The following is an 18,509-nucleotide window of genomic DNA, read 5'->3' as shown; positions in this document are numbered from 1 at the left end:
AATCAGCAAAACTAAAACTGTGTGTTGGGAGAAAGGAAATTTTTAAACTAAAAAGGAAAGATGGAAATGAAATCATTACTATTGTTGAGGAATTTTATAATACTCTATACAAACATGAAGAACAGGATCGGGACAGAGGAAAGGGAGTAGGAAAAATAGAAAATGAAGCCGAATTTGTACAAGTAACACCTGTGCTGAAAGAGGAAGTCTACAAAGATATAAGATCTATGAAAAAAGGCAAATTCCCAGGTGAAGATGGGATTTCAACAGACATTATTAAAGAAGCAAGAGAAGAATTTGCCAGTATGCTAGCTGCCTTGTTCACAAATTGTCTTACAAAATCAGATGTGCCTTAAGATTGGAATAATGCAATGATGGTTCTTCTTTACAAAAAGGGTGAAAAAGAGGATATCAAGAACTATCGACCAATCAGTCTCCTATCAGTAATTTATAAAATCTTCACCAAAGTGCTGACATATAGGCTTGAATCTAAATTGGACGAAGCTCAACCACAAGAACAGGCAGGATTTCGAAGTGGATTTAGTACACAATGGATCACATTCAATCAGGGAACTCATGGAGAGACACAACGTATACAAATTACCATTGTGTATGGCCTTCATTGATTTTTAGAAAGCGTTTGACTCTGTCTTCACATCTGCTGTTAAAGCTTTAGACATAATTGGGGTAGAGAAGACTTACATCAATATCACCAAGAAAATATATGACAAAGCAACTGCAACGATTCGTTTGGATAAAGGAAAAGCAAAAATTAAACTTGGAAAAGGAGCCAGACAGGGTGATACTATCTCACCAAAACTCTTTACCGCTGTTTTAGAAGTATTCAGAAAACTGGATTGGGATAAAAAGGAATTAAAACAAATGGAGAATTTCTCAACCATTTGCATTTTGTAGATGACATTGTTGTTATCACCAGTAATCCAGACGAACTAGAAGAAATGATACAAGAATTGGTGAATGCAAGTATTCAGGTGGGCTTGAAAATGAATCTGCAAAAAACTAAAGTTATGTTCAACCCCTTTGCGTTAAAGAGGACGATCTTGCTCAAGAACACAGAGATAGAAGTAGAAAGCTATGTATACCTGGGACAATAAATTACCATGGACAACTAAATCAATAATGAAATGAACAGAAGGATCAGGATTGGATGGAGCACTTTTGGCAAAAACTAATTCTGAAGAGTCACATGCCATTATGCCTGAAAAGAAAAGTTTCTAACCAGTGTGTGCTACCAGCACTGACTTATAGAGCTGAAACGTGGACACTCACAAGCAAGATGATACAAAGGCTACAGACAACACAAAGGAGCCTGGAAAGATGTATGCTAGGCATCACAAGGAGAGACAGAAAATGAATCACTTGGATAAGGAACCATGCAAAGGTATATATCATGGAAAAAAATCAAACGTTTGAAATGGAAATGGGCTGGACATATTGCAAGAAGACAGGACAACAGATGGACCACAAGTATTCTAGAGTGGTACCCCCGTGGTGTTAAACGTCTGAGAAGGCGTCCCTGTGCAAGATGGATTGATGAGATCAGAAAAGTGGCAGAAGTCAACTTGATGGTTAAAGCATCAGACAGAGCAGAATGGTAAAATTTGGAGGAGACCTTCATCCAGCAGTGAATTGAAAATGGTGGTTGATGATGATGACGACACTATTACCAATATAGACTCCAACACGGTTTTCCACTGTCTCACACAACCTTTCAATAACTTAAAAATGTAGATGAATTCCTTATTCTGTAATAAAAATTCAACTGTTAAATACTTTAATTTTTTAAAATATGATTGTAAATACGAATATTTTAAAAAAACTTCTATTAAAAAATTTACGTCATCTCACACGGAAGAAAAAAATTTTCTGCTAAGAAGTGGGGCCCACCTGATTCTTAACTAAAGATCTTAAGAATGTGGTAGCAAAATTGCTTCTCAATTCTTAACTAAAGACCAAATCCGTAGTTAAGAATCAGGTGGTGATAGACCCCGATATACTTTTCCTTCAAGAAAGAAAAAAGATTAAAAGTAATGAAAATATAACACTCGAACTAATGCTGATTGGTTAGGTATTATTCATTTTCAAGTAAATCAATAAGGAAAAAACAGAACATACATCGAAAAAATATTTGCACGAATAGAAATGATTTTTTCTAAACCCACAACACATCAAGGAAAGACTTTCTGAATACTATTTGCAAGATGAACTGAAAAGTTTTTTAGTTTCCACCAGGAATTGAACCAAACTTCTCATCTGAAGTTTGTTTCAATATCTAGAAAGTTTGTTTCTTTAATCTCTAATGTGAAGGTAACAAAAAGTTAAGGAACTGTATATTAATATCTAGAAAATCATCTTTTTTTCTGAGATTACACAAATTAGTGATACATAAATTCTCTATTCTTCGTTTTTTAAATAAACTTTTCTTGAAAATATTTAAAAAAAAAGAAAAGAATAATATATTTTTTGGCTTCACAATTTTGCTGAGTAATTCACATAAAACAATTAAAAGTTTCAGGCGATGAAATTGTTTCCTATTATCTGCTTTGAGATGATGTAAACAAGGAGGTGAGCAGGAAAAAATCTTTCTTTCCCCTCCACTTTATGAATACAATAGTAGCATACTAATATCAGCAATATTGTGCCAAAGATACAGAAATTCACTTCACCATTTTGACTGGGATTCATCAGCATACAAAGTTTCAAAGTAGTCTGGATTAATTTTTTTGAACTGTCTCAAATATTAATACCACGGGTGCACACCCAGTGTGGTCAATGAAGAGGTTTCCTCCTACATGAAATTGGCATACTTAATAGCAGGTATTTCTTGGCATCAGCACCACCATCCAGCAGAAACAAAAGAATTGTTTAACATTTTCATATCCACCAAACCTTTTCAGGATAAAATTTAACTTTCATGTAATCACCATTTTCTCGTATACTCTGAATAGTTTAAATTTTATTTAATTAGTTGATATTTGAATGTTATGGAGAGAAAAGTAGACAAACTTTATTCAGGCCTTCAAAAATATATTCAGACGTGCAAAATTTTGGAATCCAGAAATCTAGAGATTCTTCTGAGAGGGGGATAGCCTCCCCTGCACCCATAGACCCAATAAAAAAATAAAAATTTTAATCAATTAAGAAAAAGTTCCACCCCCTCCCCCAAGGCAGATCCTGCCAACACCAGCTAGAGCAGATCTAGCTGGTGTTTGTGTGGTCCTGCATTGCCCCTGAGCAAAATATAATTCCATGCCAGTCTTTTCATGCACAATATAGAGAAATCACTTCTACATACTGTACAAAAATTATTTCATTAATTCTGGAATTATTGCTTTATTAATTCTGGAATTATTGCTCTATTAATTTTGGAATTATCTCTCATTAATTTTGGAATTATATTTCATTAATTCTGTAATTCTTTCTTTCATTAATTCTGTAATTCTTTCTTTCATTAATTCTGTAATTCTTTCTTTCATTAATTCTGTAATTCTTTCTTTCATTAATTCTGTAATTCTTTCTTTCATTAATTCTGTAATTCTTTCTTTCATTAATTCTGTAATTCTTTCTTTCATTAATTCTGTAATTCTTTCTTTCATTAATTCTGTAATTCTTTCTTTCATTAATTCTGTAATTCTTTCTTTCATTAATTCTGTAATTATCTCTTTCATTAATTTTTGAATCATATCATCGATACTGAAATTATTTCTTTCATTTATTGTTTTAAACTCCTTTAAACAACTATGGATGCCATTAGGAAATAACGGAGATGCGCCGACATTCAACGCGTCACGTGATCTTCCAAGTAATTATATAGACCACTGACGTCATACCAGCACCGGTACTAGAATGCGGGAGGGGCAACTGCCCCGGGTGGCAATTTTTAGGTGAACACCGTTATAAAATTATCGAATTCCAAATTGGTGGGGGCGGCAAGACAATACAAAAATCCTAGTTATGGCCCTGCGTCATACTCCCTCCAGTAATATAAGCTCAATGGATTTCAGTGCCGATTCACCCATTGAAGTACAGCTTGCATTTGGCGACATTTTTGTCTGGCACACTCAGCAACCAATCTTGATAGAAGGGATTTTTCAGCCACACAAGTAATTAAAAGTACACACACTTGTTACTCATTTTTTGTTTTCTTTCTTTAAAGAACCTTATACAACCTTAGACAGCATGGGAGGAGATACGGGGGGGGGGGGATGTGAAGTTGACTGATCTAATGTATATATGCATATATGAATTGACATCATCATCGTAACCCCCCCCCCCCCGAACTTCCAAGTCAATCTCCGCCTATAGTTGACAGTTATCAGAGGAAGCTTCGCTCACTCACGGACCGAAAGGCTGAAATTATTTCGGCAAAAATTATGAAACTTTTTTATTAAGATATTGATTTCTCAAGTCCACCAGAAAAAATACCTAGTACAAAAGTTTAATGACTTCCAACGACTCCAAATATGTCTACATATGATCACAGGATACATGCTACCATAAAGCCGGGTTTTCCTAGAAGTGGGTTGTTGCAATACCTTCTAGAGCAGAAGGACTTCTACTCTAGAAATAGGTATTGGTTGGTTGTTGGGGGGCCAGAGCATGCCGACTGAGCTGAAGAAAAAAAAACAACGATCGGAAGTTCATTTTGAACTCTAGCTTTTATTCCATAGAAGTTGCAAGGAAAAAAAACAAGATCATTTACGATCATAAAAGAAATAAATAAATAAAATGGCCGACAAATAACAACCGGCAATCTCAGGAAGAAAAAAACAATCCCAACATAGACGCGGAAAAAAACCAGCCTACAGTACAAAGCCGAGCTCCCGTGAGGGTGAGAGCATGCCACCAGCGATTTACATATTGCTTCGGGCCGAGCGGTTCCACGTGCACAGAGAATAAAAAGGGAAAAAACATTCCAACATAGATTTTTGGTGCCGCATGAACCGAACTGTATCATTTCGCGTCGACAGAAACGTTTTACATAATCACACTACGCGTTTGTGTATTCCTACCGTGGCGCATCAGCTCACAGCCCTGCTATCAGCTACTCTGTCATCTGCATGCTCCGGTTTGAAGGGAAGCATCGAGCTCGATGAACGGAAGTGAAAGAAAACAAAAATGAAGAGAAGATCGGTAAAATGAGTGGTGCACAACGCATTTGACTCCTCCAGAAACAGTCGACCAATCACGCCCGACGTAAAACACTGCCGTGTGAGGCTTGTTGCGCTCTCTAGGAAAACAGTCTAACTTGTTTTATTATTATTGGTGAGTGGACGGCGTGTCACGCTGGGCGATTCACTTTGCACGCGGCACAAAAAACCTGCTCCTACGAAAACCCGGTTTTATAATAATGGGGAAAAACGTGCTTTAAATCCAATTATCCAGGGTTATTGGCTACTAAGGCTTTTCCCCTGTGCTTTGCACTTTTTTAAGGACGTCACTTACAAAGTAAAAAAAAAGAAAGTGGCGAAAACTATTTCGGAAAACACAAATTTTTCAAGGACTCTCACAGAATTCTTTAAAAAAAATTCTTTTTCAATGACTTTCAAGGCCTTGAAAATGAACTTTTTTTTTTTCAAGGACTTTTCAAGGTTTTCAAGGACCGTACGAACCATGCTAAAGTCCAGTGTGTAAACTCTCTTCCTGGATGCACAGCAAATTATATATAATTATTATGAAAATTTTAATAGACCAATCAGGTAGCTCCATTCTGCCAGCGTCCAATCAGGATGCTGCATTAGTATCCCACGCAGGCTCTCAGCTTCATTCTGACCACCACGTTTGAAGAGAACTTTTGATGTACTTTTTTCCGCCGAGCAACTGAAAGTTAAGATTTTGTATTCAACCCAAGTGGGACCCTCAGTCAGCATGATTACAGGGTTCCCAGCAAATTCTGCTCGATCATTTACCTGACTTTCCCTGACAAAACTCAAAATTTTCTCTGACCAAAAACGCATCCACAGGGTTCCCACTCAAAAAATGGAAAAAGTAGGAAGGGGTACCCCCTTAGACAACATAACATTAAAAAAATACCTCAAAAATCCTTTTTTTTAATTCAAAAATTTTTTTTTTTTCACAGCACTATTTGAGTATCCTATTAGATTGACACAAGTTAAAGCAAAATGACAAGAATGACTTGGCAACAAAAACAATTTTTGGCCAAAACAGTGTACTAGCAACAACAGATAATTGTTGTCTCTCCTCAAAATATGCCACCACCTTTTTTCGAAGAGTCTTCCATAGTCCAGTGTGTAAATTTTCTTCTTTGATGCACAACAAATTATGAAGACATGCAAGTTTTTTAAAGAATGATGCTCCTTTGCGAACACTTCCAAAACCACAGTGCAAAATGTGTAAATTACAGGGTCCAATGTCCAGGTGAACTGGATGGTTTTACTGCACTGTCCATCTTTTTTAAAGGGATTTGTGTACATTTTACTGTTCAATGCCAGTATCATAGTTTTCGATAAATGAAGCACTTTTTTTTCTAGCTCTTTGTAAACATTGTTTATGCCTTTGCATGTCCTAAAAATAGAGAAGAAAATTGAATGCTATTGGGTAGCATCAGTCACAAAACTTAGAATCAGTAGTTTTCAACCGGAAGTGCGAAAGTATTTTGAGGGTGCGACATAAAAAAAAAAAAAAAAAAAAAAAAAAAAAAAATGTTGACTTATCCAGGAAAATTAAAATCAGGGGCAGCTTCCCATTCCAGATAAATTTCAAGAAGTTGTTTTGCAGAAGCTGCACACAGCCTCCCCACTTATCAGATTCCAATCTTACAATAAGTTTTCACATAAGATCTTGAAAAGAGTTTCAAATAAGAATGGAGCAAAATGTTTGGAGCTTTGAAATCTCTTTAGAAATGACTTGCACTCTGGGGGGGGGGGGGGGGGAACAGTCTCAAAAAACTCATCACACACTTAATTTGTTATCTTTTTGCTGCTAGGCCAACAAAAGTAGCACACAATCAATAGTAGGCTTACCTGAAAAAGACTTGTTGTCCTATATAAACTTCACATTGACAAAAATGTCTATAGATTTTTCCAAACATTACACATTTTCAACGTATCTCCTACTAAAAAAATTCAGGGAAAACAATTCCCTTTCAATTTTACTCATTTGTGGTGTCTTGTAATGTCTGTGAACTGTGTGTAGCAAGGAGGGGAATTCTATAAACAAAAAATATATACCATTGACAAGTTGTTTCATCCCATCCAGCTGCCTTCCATACAACCCACAGGTAGACCCCCCCCCCCCATCTTGACATAACATTTGAATGGCCCCTATATAGAGGCAGAAAAAAAAGGGAAGAGGATAAACCATTTTCTCAGAAGAAATAAAAAAGAAATTAGAGCTGGTATTGTTTTGAACAATGGACAATAGGAATCCCCTTCATCCATTTACTGAAAAAGTGAAAAAGCAGGTTCAGTGACCTTGACCAACATTGGTTTCCAGTATGTAAAATCCCACCCTTCAACTGATAAGACATTTTGCTCATACCAAACTGTCTGGCAGTAGGGGATCCAGAGGAAAATGCAGATAAAGATTGTTGATAAGGCTTTCTTATTGTCTCCCAGAGGATCTGAAAGAGATAATCTTCTATGGGGAAGAAAGTGAAGACCAACCACTGGAATGGGAATTCATCCCCTATTAATATTTTTCCCCTGACTTTTCCCAAATATTAAGAATTTTCCCTTACTTTTGATAAATATTTAAAATTTTTCCTTACCATTTTCTGATTCCCTGACTTTCCAAGTTGCTGGGAACCCTTCTCAGAAAATTTTAATAGACCAATCTGGATGCTGCATTAGTATCACACGCAGGCTCGCAGCTTCATTCTGACCACCACGTTTGAAGAGAACTTTTGATGTACTTTTTTTCCGCTGAGGAACCGAGAGTCAAGATTTCGTATTCAACCCAAGTGGGATCCTCAGTCAGCATGATTAGTGGTTAAATATTTTTTCCTCTGAAGATGACACCCATTGTATGTCGAAATGCATTAGGAGTTTCCATATTTTTTGTGTATCTGATTTATTTGTTGGTGACTTCTTTATATTTGAATGTTATACAGGGTGGTCAAAAAGTCCATAGAAACTTTAAAAATGCATAAAAACCAGAAAAATAACCAAAATAAAAAACAGTTTGCAGGGTAAGCATCGCTAGGTCATGGGAATTTTCTTGACAGGGAAAAAAACAGCCAATAGGTGGTGCTGACATACACAAGTCAAAGAAAAGAGTATCAATCTAGTTCATCCAATCTGTCAGAATTGAAAAATGTGATCCGCCAAGAGGTGTCAGATATACATCCGGACCTGCTGCACTCTGCTGTTGCTGGATTTGTGACTCGCCTGCAATGTGTTATACCCTGTGGTGGTTTGGTCCTGTGGTACACATACTGCTGTAATAAACGATTTGGAGGCATTCTGTTCGTTATTTGCGTATCTTTTCTTTGACTTGTGTACGTCAGTGCCACCTATCAGCTGTTTTTTAGTTATTTTTTTCCTGTCTCAAAAAATTCCTGTGACCTAGCTATGCTCACCCTGCAGACCGTTTTTATTTCGGTTATTTTTCCGGTTTTTATGAATTTTTAAAAATTTTAAGGACTTTTTGCTCAAACTGTATTATAAATTGAAGTCAATTTCTTTAGGATTCTGATCTTTGCAAAAAAAATTAATATTTTAAACTAAATCTGTGTGTTGTGAGTCTTTGTCCAAAATTATGTTTTAAATATGAAAGTGTAGTGATGCTTAGGCCAAAAAATACAGTACAAAAGTCTAATGGCACAGTCTTTCCTTTATAGAACTACACAATATTTTTACCTTTACTTTTATCATATTTATATCAGAAATAAATCATTTATACAGGGTGGCTGAAAGGTACAAAGTTTAAGGTAAGGTAAAGAACATCAAAAGGAACTGCATAGGAACCCATGGCCAAAAACATATGTTGCTAGGTGGCACGGTTCATGACAGCGCTGGAGGGGAAATGTGATTTTTCATTCAAGCAGTAGTTTGCCATAGTAGGAGCATACAGCTGTATATAAATAGGGAGCTAGCAGAAAAAAAATAGACGAAAATCACATATTTCACTTCCAGCGCTATCATAAACAGCATCACCTAGCACCATAAAATGATGTTTCCTGCCATTGGTTCCTATGCAAATCTCAATCCTTTCGATGTTCTTTACCTTACCTTAAGGTTTGTAGCTCTATTTATGGGACACTCTGTATGTCAATCATCCTGTTTACGATAACAGATATTTGCAATAGTTTTATAGGGTAAAAATATAATCATAAAAATGGTGACAAAAACCAAATGGGATATAAAACCAATAAATACCAAAGGCTAACTGAAATTAGACAAAATGAATGTTTAATTATAGGGAAAAATCTCACTTTGTGACCACGTTTTTTCAATTCAAGAAGCATCACATCCAAAACTCTCATTTTCCCACTTCTTTCTACCAATTTTTGATTAATCAATAATTCTTTGGTCTTTGGATTCAAAGGAAAGCTTAGTAGGTATGGATGCTGGCAAACTTTACGAAGCATCATTGAAACATTTGACATTTTCAAATTGATTATCGATTTTTCTGACCTAAAAAGGGGAAAAATATTCTAATTAAAAACTATATACGCTGTACATAATCCATATGTACACTCGCTAACTGGTACAAATTGTCAATAGCTTCATCAAAATGTCAGCACTCAATTAAACATATGAGAACACTCAGAAAATATTTCTTCTAAAAAAATAAAGAAACAAATGATCAGATTTTAATTTGTCTTGTGAAGCAGCCTATGGTTATTTTTACACTGGCCTCCATGTTGTATGGGCATTCTGGATTGAAGACATAGACAACCACAGGTTTCAGATGAGCATGGATAAATTTTATGTTTGGTAATGAGTTCAGAGTTTTTACTGTGTTTAGCTGCTCCAAAACTTTTATAGCACCAGTGCCATCAAAACACAGAATACCAATATAGCCTTAACACTGGATTTAAAATAATCTTTTAATCATTTTACCACTTGTAGAAAGGTTCCGTCAAATTTTTTTTTTTCTGCTGTCTGTGCTAGGCGTGAAAATTTGGAAAAATAAGAGAAAAACTAATGCAATTCCTAAATTATTGTGGCTTTTAAAAATGTGTCATTTAGAGATTCACACATTAAATATTTTAATTATAGTATTATCTATTAATATTTCAAAAAACTCAAGTTTTAATGAATTTCAAAATTTTCATTTCCACAGAATGTGGGATCACACAAACACAATGTAAATAGCAAAACTAGAAAGAAAATAATCATACTTCCATTGTTACTTGGAAAGTCCAGTTAATGCTCATGATCCATTTTTCCACACTGCTTTTTGAAAAAAAAAAAAAAAACAACCCCTGTCTAGGTACCATAGAAATGTAACACATGCATTCTTAACTCATTGCCCATGGGCTGAATGAACTAAGCTACACAATTCCAGATCGTTCAAGACCCCACGACACAATTACATAGCTGCTAACTTTGGAGCAAATGAGAATTCTGGAGGTTTTCGCGTGGTTCTGAATATGACACAAAAATAAATGAAAAAGGAATCTTTTAAAACATTTTAGGGATTTTTCATTAATACAAGGGAAATTTTAAGGACATTTTCCGTTGCAAAAACCAGGACACCATGCAAGCCATCACTAATCATGGCCAACCAGTAGGTTAAAGTCATGGAGGTATGAGGTTCTAAAATACCTCCATGATACCCATAATATCTCCATGGTTAAAGTCCTTGGGTTCTCAAAAATCAAATCTCGCAAACAAAAAAATCTCTGTCGGCCCGAAATGGGACATATAGTTAAAGCAGATACGTGCGATCATTTCAATTTTAAATTTTGAAAGGCCGAATCGATACTTGCTGATTGGCGAATTGTGTTTTCTCCCTAAAAATTGAATTTTTTTCTGTTTGGGCATCGAGTAGAGCCAACACCATCTATAGCAGAAAGCCTTCGGGCGAAGCTTTGACATCACCGAAGTCCCCCATTTCATCTGCAGCCATTGGATAAAGTAGGCAGACGTATGCGAAATCTTTCCTTTTTTTATACAGCATATGCAATGACTATAAGTGAAATGGACAACTTCAGCGATGTCACTAACGTATCGGCCGTCGTTACATCCCGGATTCTATTTTTATCTTCCCAAAATAAAATTAGCATTACAATGACAACAATGAAAGTTTTTTTTTTCCACTAATAAGGTTTATTACAACATTAAAATTTACATTTCTTAGAACTTTAACCAGTTAAAAAGATTAAACAAACAACAATTTTTTAGAGTTTTAACTTTAGTAAATATTGCACATTAGATTGATTAGGTCTCACCGATCTCTGAATCTGTTAGACGGAGTTCATTACATCTACGCATCAGCGCCTCCTTTAACTGTGTGGATATCACCGGCCAGTATCCCAAGAAGTCGAGGCTCAGCATCCCGTGTGGTGGAGGTTCTATGACGGCATCAGCCCAGCTCCGCTGTCCCCGTCGAGGTCTCCCTTCTCCACATGAGGCACACAAGACCAGGTGTCTGCGTCCCAAAGAGAAAGCTAATGCTCCATCTCGCTTGTCCTACGGCTGATAGGAACAAGAGCCCGGTGGCCCTAGGTTGCTGCATCTAACTTAATTAGACTGTTTCACCAGAACATAATGACGTACTCTGCTCGGGGCAGGATGCCTTGTTAAACACTGATCGTTGTATTTTTAGATCTCTCTCAGCACACTGGTGACTTTTAAGGGAAAACTTCCCATTCTAAGAACCAATCAGACAGCAGAATCAATAGCCTGTAAAAACTTTGTATACTGAACAGTAAAACTCATTTGCATATCCACACGGAATAAAAAACACTATTTCACTTTGATATATGAAAGTTGGCAACGTAGAAGGAATAAACATTGAGACCGATTGGCAACAGGTGATCTTGTCGATTGATGCCGGAAACAAAAAGGTAAGCAATATAAAATCTGTAAAAATGACTAGAAATAAGGACCATTTCCGCAGGGGCCTAAATGGTAATGTTACGTCACGAGCTTTGTGTGGAGGCTTTCTGCTATAGAAGGTGTTGGTAGAGAGGTGGTTTTAGATGTGGCTTTACAGATTGCCTTTCGCGCGAACACAAAACAAACGACTCCAAGTTTGCCTTTCCTCGAACTCCCTCACATGCGTATACAAATTCATTGTTACTGTAAAGATCAATGCAATTTTGTAAAAATAATAATGAAAATAAGTAAAACACCGCAAGAAACTCAAAGACCTGATTTTTTTAAACCAATTTTTATAGTACTGAGAGTGTCTCCCATAGCTCCATAGTTCATTGTGGCCGTCCGTAGGAACTATGGACAATCTGTAGCAGTTGGCAACTCTGCCTATGGCACAGTCCTAGATCACTTTAGTAACCTGCGGCACTGTTCATGAACACTTAAGCGATCCATAGTAGAGTTCTAGACCACTCAAGTAACCTACAGCACATTAACATGTCATTCAAGTGCCCTGCAGCACATTAACATGTCATTCAAGTGCCCTGCAGCACATTCCCAGATTAGTAAATATGTCGCAGCATATTTACAGATCACCACAACACAGTTCCAGAGTATTCAATTGACCCAGACACATTCACAGGTCAGCTTAAGTGACACGTGGTACTGTTCCAGATCACTCAATGAATTGGCTCATGACTCATTTCAAAATCAATGAAATGGCCCACACTTTACTGAAGGTTGAACACACTTGATGTAATACCACCTGAAGTTACATTAAGTGTGTGTGATGATATAGACCATTAGTGCTCTTGACACATTTCCAGACCACTCAAGTGGCCTGCTGTGCACTTTCAGCTCATCCAAGTGCGGCATATTTACAAATGACTCCAGCAGCCTACAACACATTTCCAAACCACCTGAATGGCTTGTGGCACATTTCCAGTTAACTCAAGTGGCCCTAAAAGGTTGAGCATCCTTGTTTTAAGGCAAGAGTGCTCAACCTTTTGAAGAGTGTCATGGGCCACTTAATTAAGTGATCTAGAACAGCACTGCAGGTTATTTGTGTGATCCGTAAATGCACTGCAGGTCACTTCAGTGGTCTGGGAATGCACTGCGGGTCACTCAAGTAATTTGGGAATGTGCAGCAGACCACTTAAGTGATCTGGAAATTTGCCTCAGGCCACTTAATTGAAGTAAGAATGTGCCACGAGCCACTTAAGTTACCCGTAAATGTGCCAGAGCAACTTGAGGTGAGCAACATTTGGGCCATGGGTTGAGCACATGTATGCTTTAAAACAACAGACACCCGAAAGTTATTTTCTGAAGGTTAATAAAAACTGGGTTCAGCTGGCGACTAATCCACTCCCCCCCACGAAAAACCAGACGTGGCCCGAGCTCTGTTCCGTTAGGGATGAATGCTCATTACGGGATCCTGGGAGAGAAACTTACTCACCTGGAATCTCTCTTGTGGACAGCCTGTCCCTCTTCTCTTTTTTTTGCCTTCCTTATTTTATGGCAAATGATCTGCAAAACAGATTCACTTTCTAACTTTCTACTGGACTAGGCTTATTTTTAGCACTTTTACAGTGCAGCGGCAAAACAAAAAAAATGCTTGTCATCGTCCAGCGGAACTGAAAAATTTCTTTTTTCCTTGTCTATTTCAGTAGCGAGTTGTGAATAAAACACGTCAAAAAGAGGAGGGAGTGGTAAAACCATGATACTTTGCAGTTTCTCTGAATTTTCGTAGTGACATCTTGGCTGTAAACAAAAGGAAGGGAGGGATAAAATAGGAATAGGAGGAGGGAATTGGGATAAGGATGATTACGGTGAAAGTAGGAAAATAAGAGGACATTTCTGGAAATTAGGAAAATAAAAGTATCGCTGTGTAACCTGCTGCGCATAGTAAGGCTATCACCATTGGGCATGTGTCATATTTGGCAATGATGGATATGGTAGGTTTACAAACACATTTTCACTGTATGCCTGGGCACACACACAGTTCAAAAAGGGACTTTGCATCATAAATGTTGCAGGAACTCTAATACAAAGAAAACATCAGTGGGGGAGGTTAGGGTTGCCAGAAGTCCATACGCATGTCAGAGTCATTGGAAGCCTGTTTCCTCCTACGGTGACTACAGAGCAAGGAGAGGAAAGATAGAAAAACTCAACCACACAGGCAGTGTTTACTTGTGTTCGGGCGTCTGACATCTGTGATGACGTTCCTTTTAATGAGAGAACTGGACAGCTGCATACCACATGAGCCTAGGGATGGTGGGGAGAGAGGTGGACAAGAAGAGGTGACAAGAAGAGACATTCTGGAGGAGAGTATTAAAAAAACGAGAAATGAGAGGATGCCAGCAAATCATGTGAAGATCTGGCCACCTAAATTATACTTGAGATGTGCACATAAGTGTTATATATATTAATTAAAAGTAATGCACCTAGCAATGAACATGTAGTTCTCCATGTGTCTCTGCAGAATCGTTCTTTTAATAAAAGCAAACATGATTTTACTATCCAGTTTACCTACTCTTCCATGGTTTTTCATATTTTATGTGTATGTATATCTTAATGTATGTTCCTGCCTATATTCAATTTTTAAACAAAATAATGCTAGTAAATTTGGTTGCATTTTTTTTTATAGGACAAAGAACTTATACAGTGAAACCTTGATACAACATTCTGCGGACCTGAGAAAAATATTGTTGTGGAGAGTATAAGAGAGTATTGAGGGGCATCATCATGTTGCAATTATGGTGCTGCAGGCATTTCTATGATAGCTTGATATTCATAGGTGTAGGCAAAATTTCCTCGGGGGAGGGAATCTTTTATTACTTGCATTTTTCAAAATGTTGGCTCAAGGACCCCCCCCCCCCATTTACGTACACCAGTGGTGATAACAATAATTAAAATAATTACTTTGAACAGAAAAAGCGTAACGGAAATTTGAGTGACAAAAATCAGAGAAAATATGTACCATATCCATATACCTATTTTATTTGAAAATAGAGATAAAGAAACTTTTATACATTGTTGATATGTGACTTATTTAAGGTATGTGCAGTCCCTAAAAAAACTTTTTTTATTTGTACGTGTTTTTTCTTTGGCAATGAAATATTTCATCACATGGCAAGCTGCAGATTTTTCTAGTTTGGGAATTACATAGCTGCCAAATTTGGAGAATGAGAATTCGGGAGGTTTTCATACAGATCCAAAAATTTTGTTTTCTTACAGATACAGATCTAAAAGATTCATTTTAGGGATTTTTCATTAGTAAAAGGGAAATTTTAGGGATATTTTCCCATTGCAAAAATTGTGACAACGTGAAAGCAACTGCTAATCATGGCCAACCAGTAGGTAAAATTACCTCTCAAAAATCAAATCTCGCAAACCAAAAAAATCTGTTGGGCTAGAAATGGGACATGGATGAAGCAGATACATGCGATCATGCCAATTTTGGATTTCGAAAGGCAAGATTGATACTTGCTGGTTGGCGAATTTTGTTTTCTCTACACAAAAATGAATTTTTTGTGATTTGACGAAATGGCGACAATTTACACAAGTAGAAATTTGGAAGACTTGGCAGCTATGGAATTAGCAGCTATATTTATATTAAATTAATTTATTTTTTTTAATTATGATGATATTGATAAAAATATCAGTATTTAATCTATTTTGACATACGAAAACATAGAATTTAAAAATGAATTAGTAAGATGTTGAAAGAAAAAATTCTAATGATTAAACATCATGATTAGTGTCTCATTTTCATCTGAAATAATCTGATATTTTTCTCTGTTTAGTCATCATGTATCACTACAAGCAAGAGATGCTGAAAGTCAAGTTTTTCCCAGAACATATAGTGACAGAAAAAAAAGAATCCCACTGACTTCCTACTACTACTTTACTGCACACCAACTCTGGTCATATCACTATTAGACAATTTCAAACGGGCGCGGTAGCCCGGTCGATAAGATGCTCGCCTAAAGTACCAAAGGATGTTTAGAGGTGTCGCGAGTTCGATACCCAGTTCGTCCTTGTCAGAAAACTTTCCTGACACAGGGGTACAACAAAAAAAAAACGGCGACTTGACCGCAGCAAAAATTGCTACCGCAGGGAGTTCCCCCATCGAGGGGTTAGCGCACCAACCCCTCGACGAGTATAAAAAACAAGCCTGCCGTTCGGAATCGGCAATAAATTGTAGGTCCCGGTCTAATTAGCCCTCGTGTGCAGAAAATGGCCGTGGTATGACAAAAATGATCAAAAAATGAACAATTTCAAACCAGTGGAGTTGGGTGGGAAATGAAGGTGCTATCTATTAGTTGTTGCCCCAGGATTGGTAGGTAAGGAACTTGCTTTCAACATTCTTTCCCCTGGATTTGAACCCATGGATCTTGATGGTAGCCTTCATGGTGGAAGACAAGCAGCTTACCACTATACCACTCAGGATGCCAACTTCATACTGGAACTTCTTACTAAATATTTAAGTTGTTAATGAAAACCTACCCCGTGGGCAAAATTACAATCCAGCGGTTTCGTTTCTTATATCAGAAGCACTAGACTTCATTATTTAACACAGCAGAAGTTGTAGGATTTTACGATTAGGGTGCCTGGAGAGGAAAAAAAAAAGAAAAAGGAATGAATGGAATGACAATCAACGAGTCCTTAAAAAGGGACAAGGTGGTGGTAGGAAACTCACATAAAACCACAGTAGCGAACATTTAGATTGTGCCTCTATTCTCAAATAATGAGGAAGCCTTCAGCATGCGGGACAGACAATACTAAAAAACATCGTTCAAAGAACTAGCTAATGCTAACCGTGAGAGTAGCCTGGGGATGAGGAAGGGGTGCAGATAGTGAAAAAAATCTAATGACACATCTCAACAAGCATTCCAGAAAATAAAACAGAACAAAACCGGTTTCACAAAGACTCGAAAAAAAAAATATTGAAGTAAACAGCAAAGCTAAAAAAATAGCATTATAGCTTTCTGAAAATTATCTTCATAAAGAAAGTTATCATAGTAGAGGAAATATTGTTTTACCGTGTGCGCGAGAGAAAAGTTATACACAATTTCAAAGTAGATATGCAAAATTATTGTTGTAGAGGGAGTTATTGTTAGATCGACATTATTATAGCAAGTTTTCACTGTATCTTAAATTCTTTAATGATTAATTAAACTTTTACACAATATCAAATAAACATGTCTTGAAATAATGTATATACCTAGAGTTTTCAGACTCTGCTTCAGGCACCATTTGGGACGCAAGGGTCTCTAAATCATCCTCTTCTATTTCTGCGTAATTTAGTTTTCTTTTTTTCCTTGGAGGTCTTTTCCCAGAGTTTGATGTCAAGTCCTGAAATAGAATAATTTTAAAATTGTTACATTTTCGAAATGTATATTTGGAAAATAAATCAAATCAGAAATCTGAGAAATATGAACTGTTATTAGACAACTGAAAATGCTTTTAAGCAGAGATTTTTAAATATTTTGCTATACCAACTCCAGAACACTTAAAATCTGTGACCCTCTCTCCATGCCCTATCCTAATGAAGGCTACTTTAAAAAGTTTATAACTGAACAGTTCATAAAAGGAAACACCTCACAATATGAAAATCCCAGCTTTAGATTTCAGTGTTTTCAATATTGATCACAGGTCCTCAGATGAGGAGATCATCAGCCTCTCCCATGTGAAGGCCATGGTTTGATCATTGATTATTTTTGTCACACCAGGGTCTTTTTTTTTGCACACAAGGGCTAATTAGACCAAGACCTACAATTTATTGCTGATTCTGAATATGGCAGTTTGTATTATACTCACTGAGAGGTACGGTATGGAAAAAATCATGATTTTTTTTATTTTAATTAACTGACTGCTTATTAATTAAAACAAATCTTGTTAATTATTAAGAATGCATATTTTCATATCACCTAACAGATTTTTTCTCCTAATTAGTCAAATTTAATTAAGCATTAATGAATAAACTACAAACAAAAAATCTGTTTATGTAACATGAAAGATCGTTGATCCCAAATTAACTTCATAGAGTAATATTTTTGTAATAGAGAAAAGTGACTTTGTTCATGAGGCCCCCTCTCTTAAAGTGAATGAGTGGTGGCAACTCAGTATCACACATATGGTGCAGATATCTCAATTTACTGTATGTACAACCAAAGGGCCATTCAGCATCAACTAAATAAAACAAATTCTATTGACAAGAATATTTCTTGCACAATTGGTGGATGTGTTTTGGACTTGCATGATGCTGCTGAATAGTTTACACATTTTTATTCTTTTACAGATTCAATGGGTTTTGGTAAAAAACAAGCAAACTCAAAATTTTAATACAAAAAGTAAAGTCGAAAGCCCAATGATATTTATGTTGGTACAACATATATTATTTTGAATCAGCAATTAGAGCATAGAATTCAAGGTTTTATACAGAAATTTATTCCTCTGTATAAATATGTATAATATTCT

At 36.5% G+C, this 18,509-nt stretch overlaps 1 protein-coding gene across 1 annotated transcript in view; it reads right to left on the bottom strand.

Annotated features, from left to right (window-relative positions):
* LOC149079981 (lymphoid-specific helicase-like) overlaps positions 1 to 18,509 on the bottom strand; it is a 95,789-nt gene that overhangs the window by 21,433 nt on the left and 55,847 nt on the right. The window contains exons 14-15 of the mRNA XM_089238900.1: positions 17,254 to 17,384; positions 9,416 to 9,617 (exon numbers count right to left, since the gene is read on the bottom strand). Coding sequence (XP_089095026.1) covers positions 9,416 to 9,617; positions 17,254 to 17,384 — 333 coding nt within the window. The remainder of the gene's footprint in view (positions 1 to 9,415; positions 9,618 to 17,253; positions 17,385 to 18,509) is intronic.

This window comes from Pholcus phalangioides, unplaced genomic scaffold (genome assembly GCF_987345545.1).
Source record: "Pholcus phalangioides strain wild (caught in Gottingen) unplaced genomic scaffold, Ppha-v1.0 ptg000011l_1, whole genome shotgun sequence".
In the NCBI taxonomy this organism is placed as follows: Eukaryota; Metazoa; Arthropoda; class Arachnida; order Araneae; family Pholcidae; genus Pholcus; species Pholcus phalangioides.
This window is presented reverse-complemented; position numbering and strand designations above follow the sequence as displayed.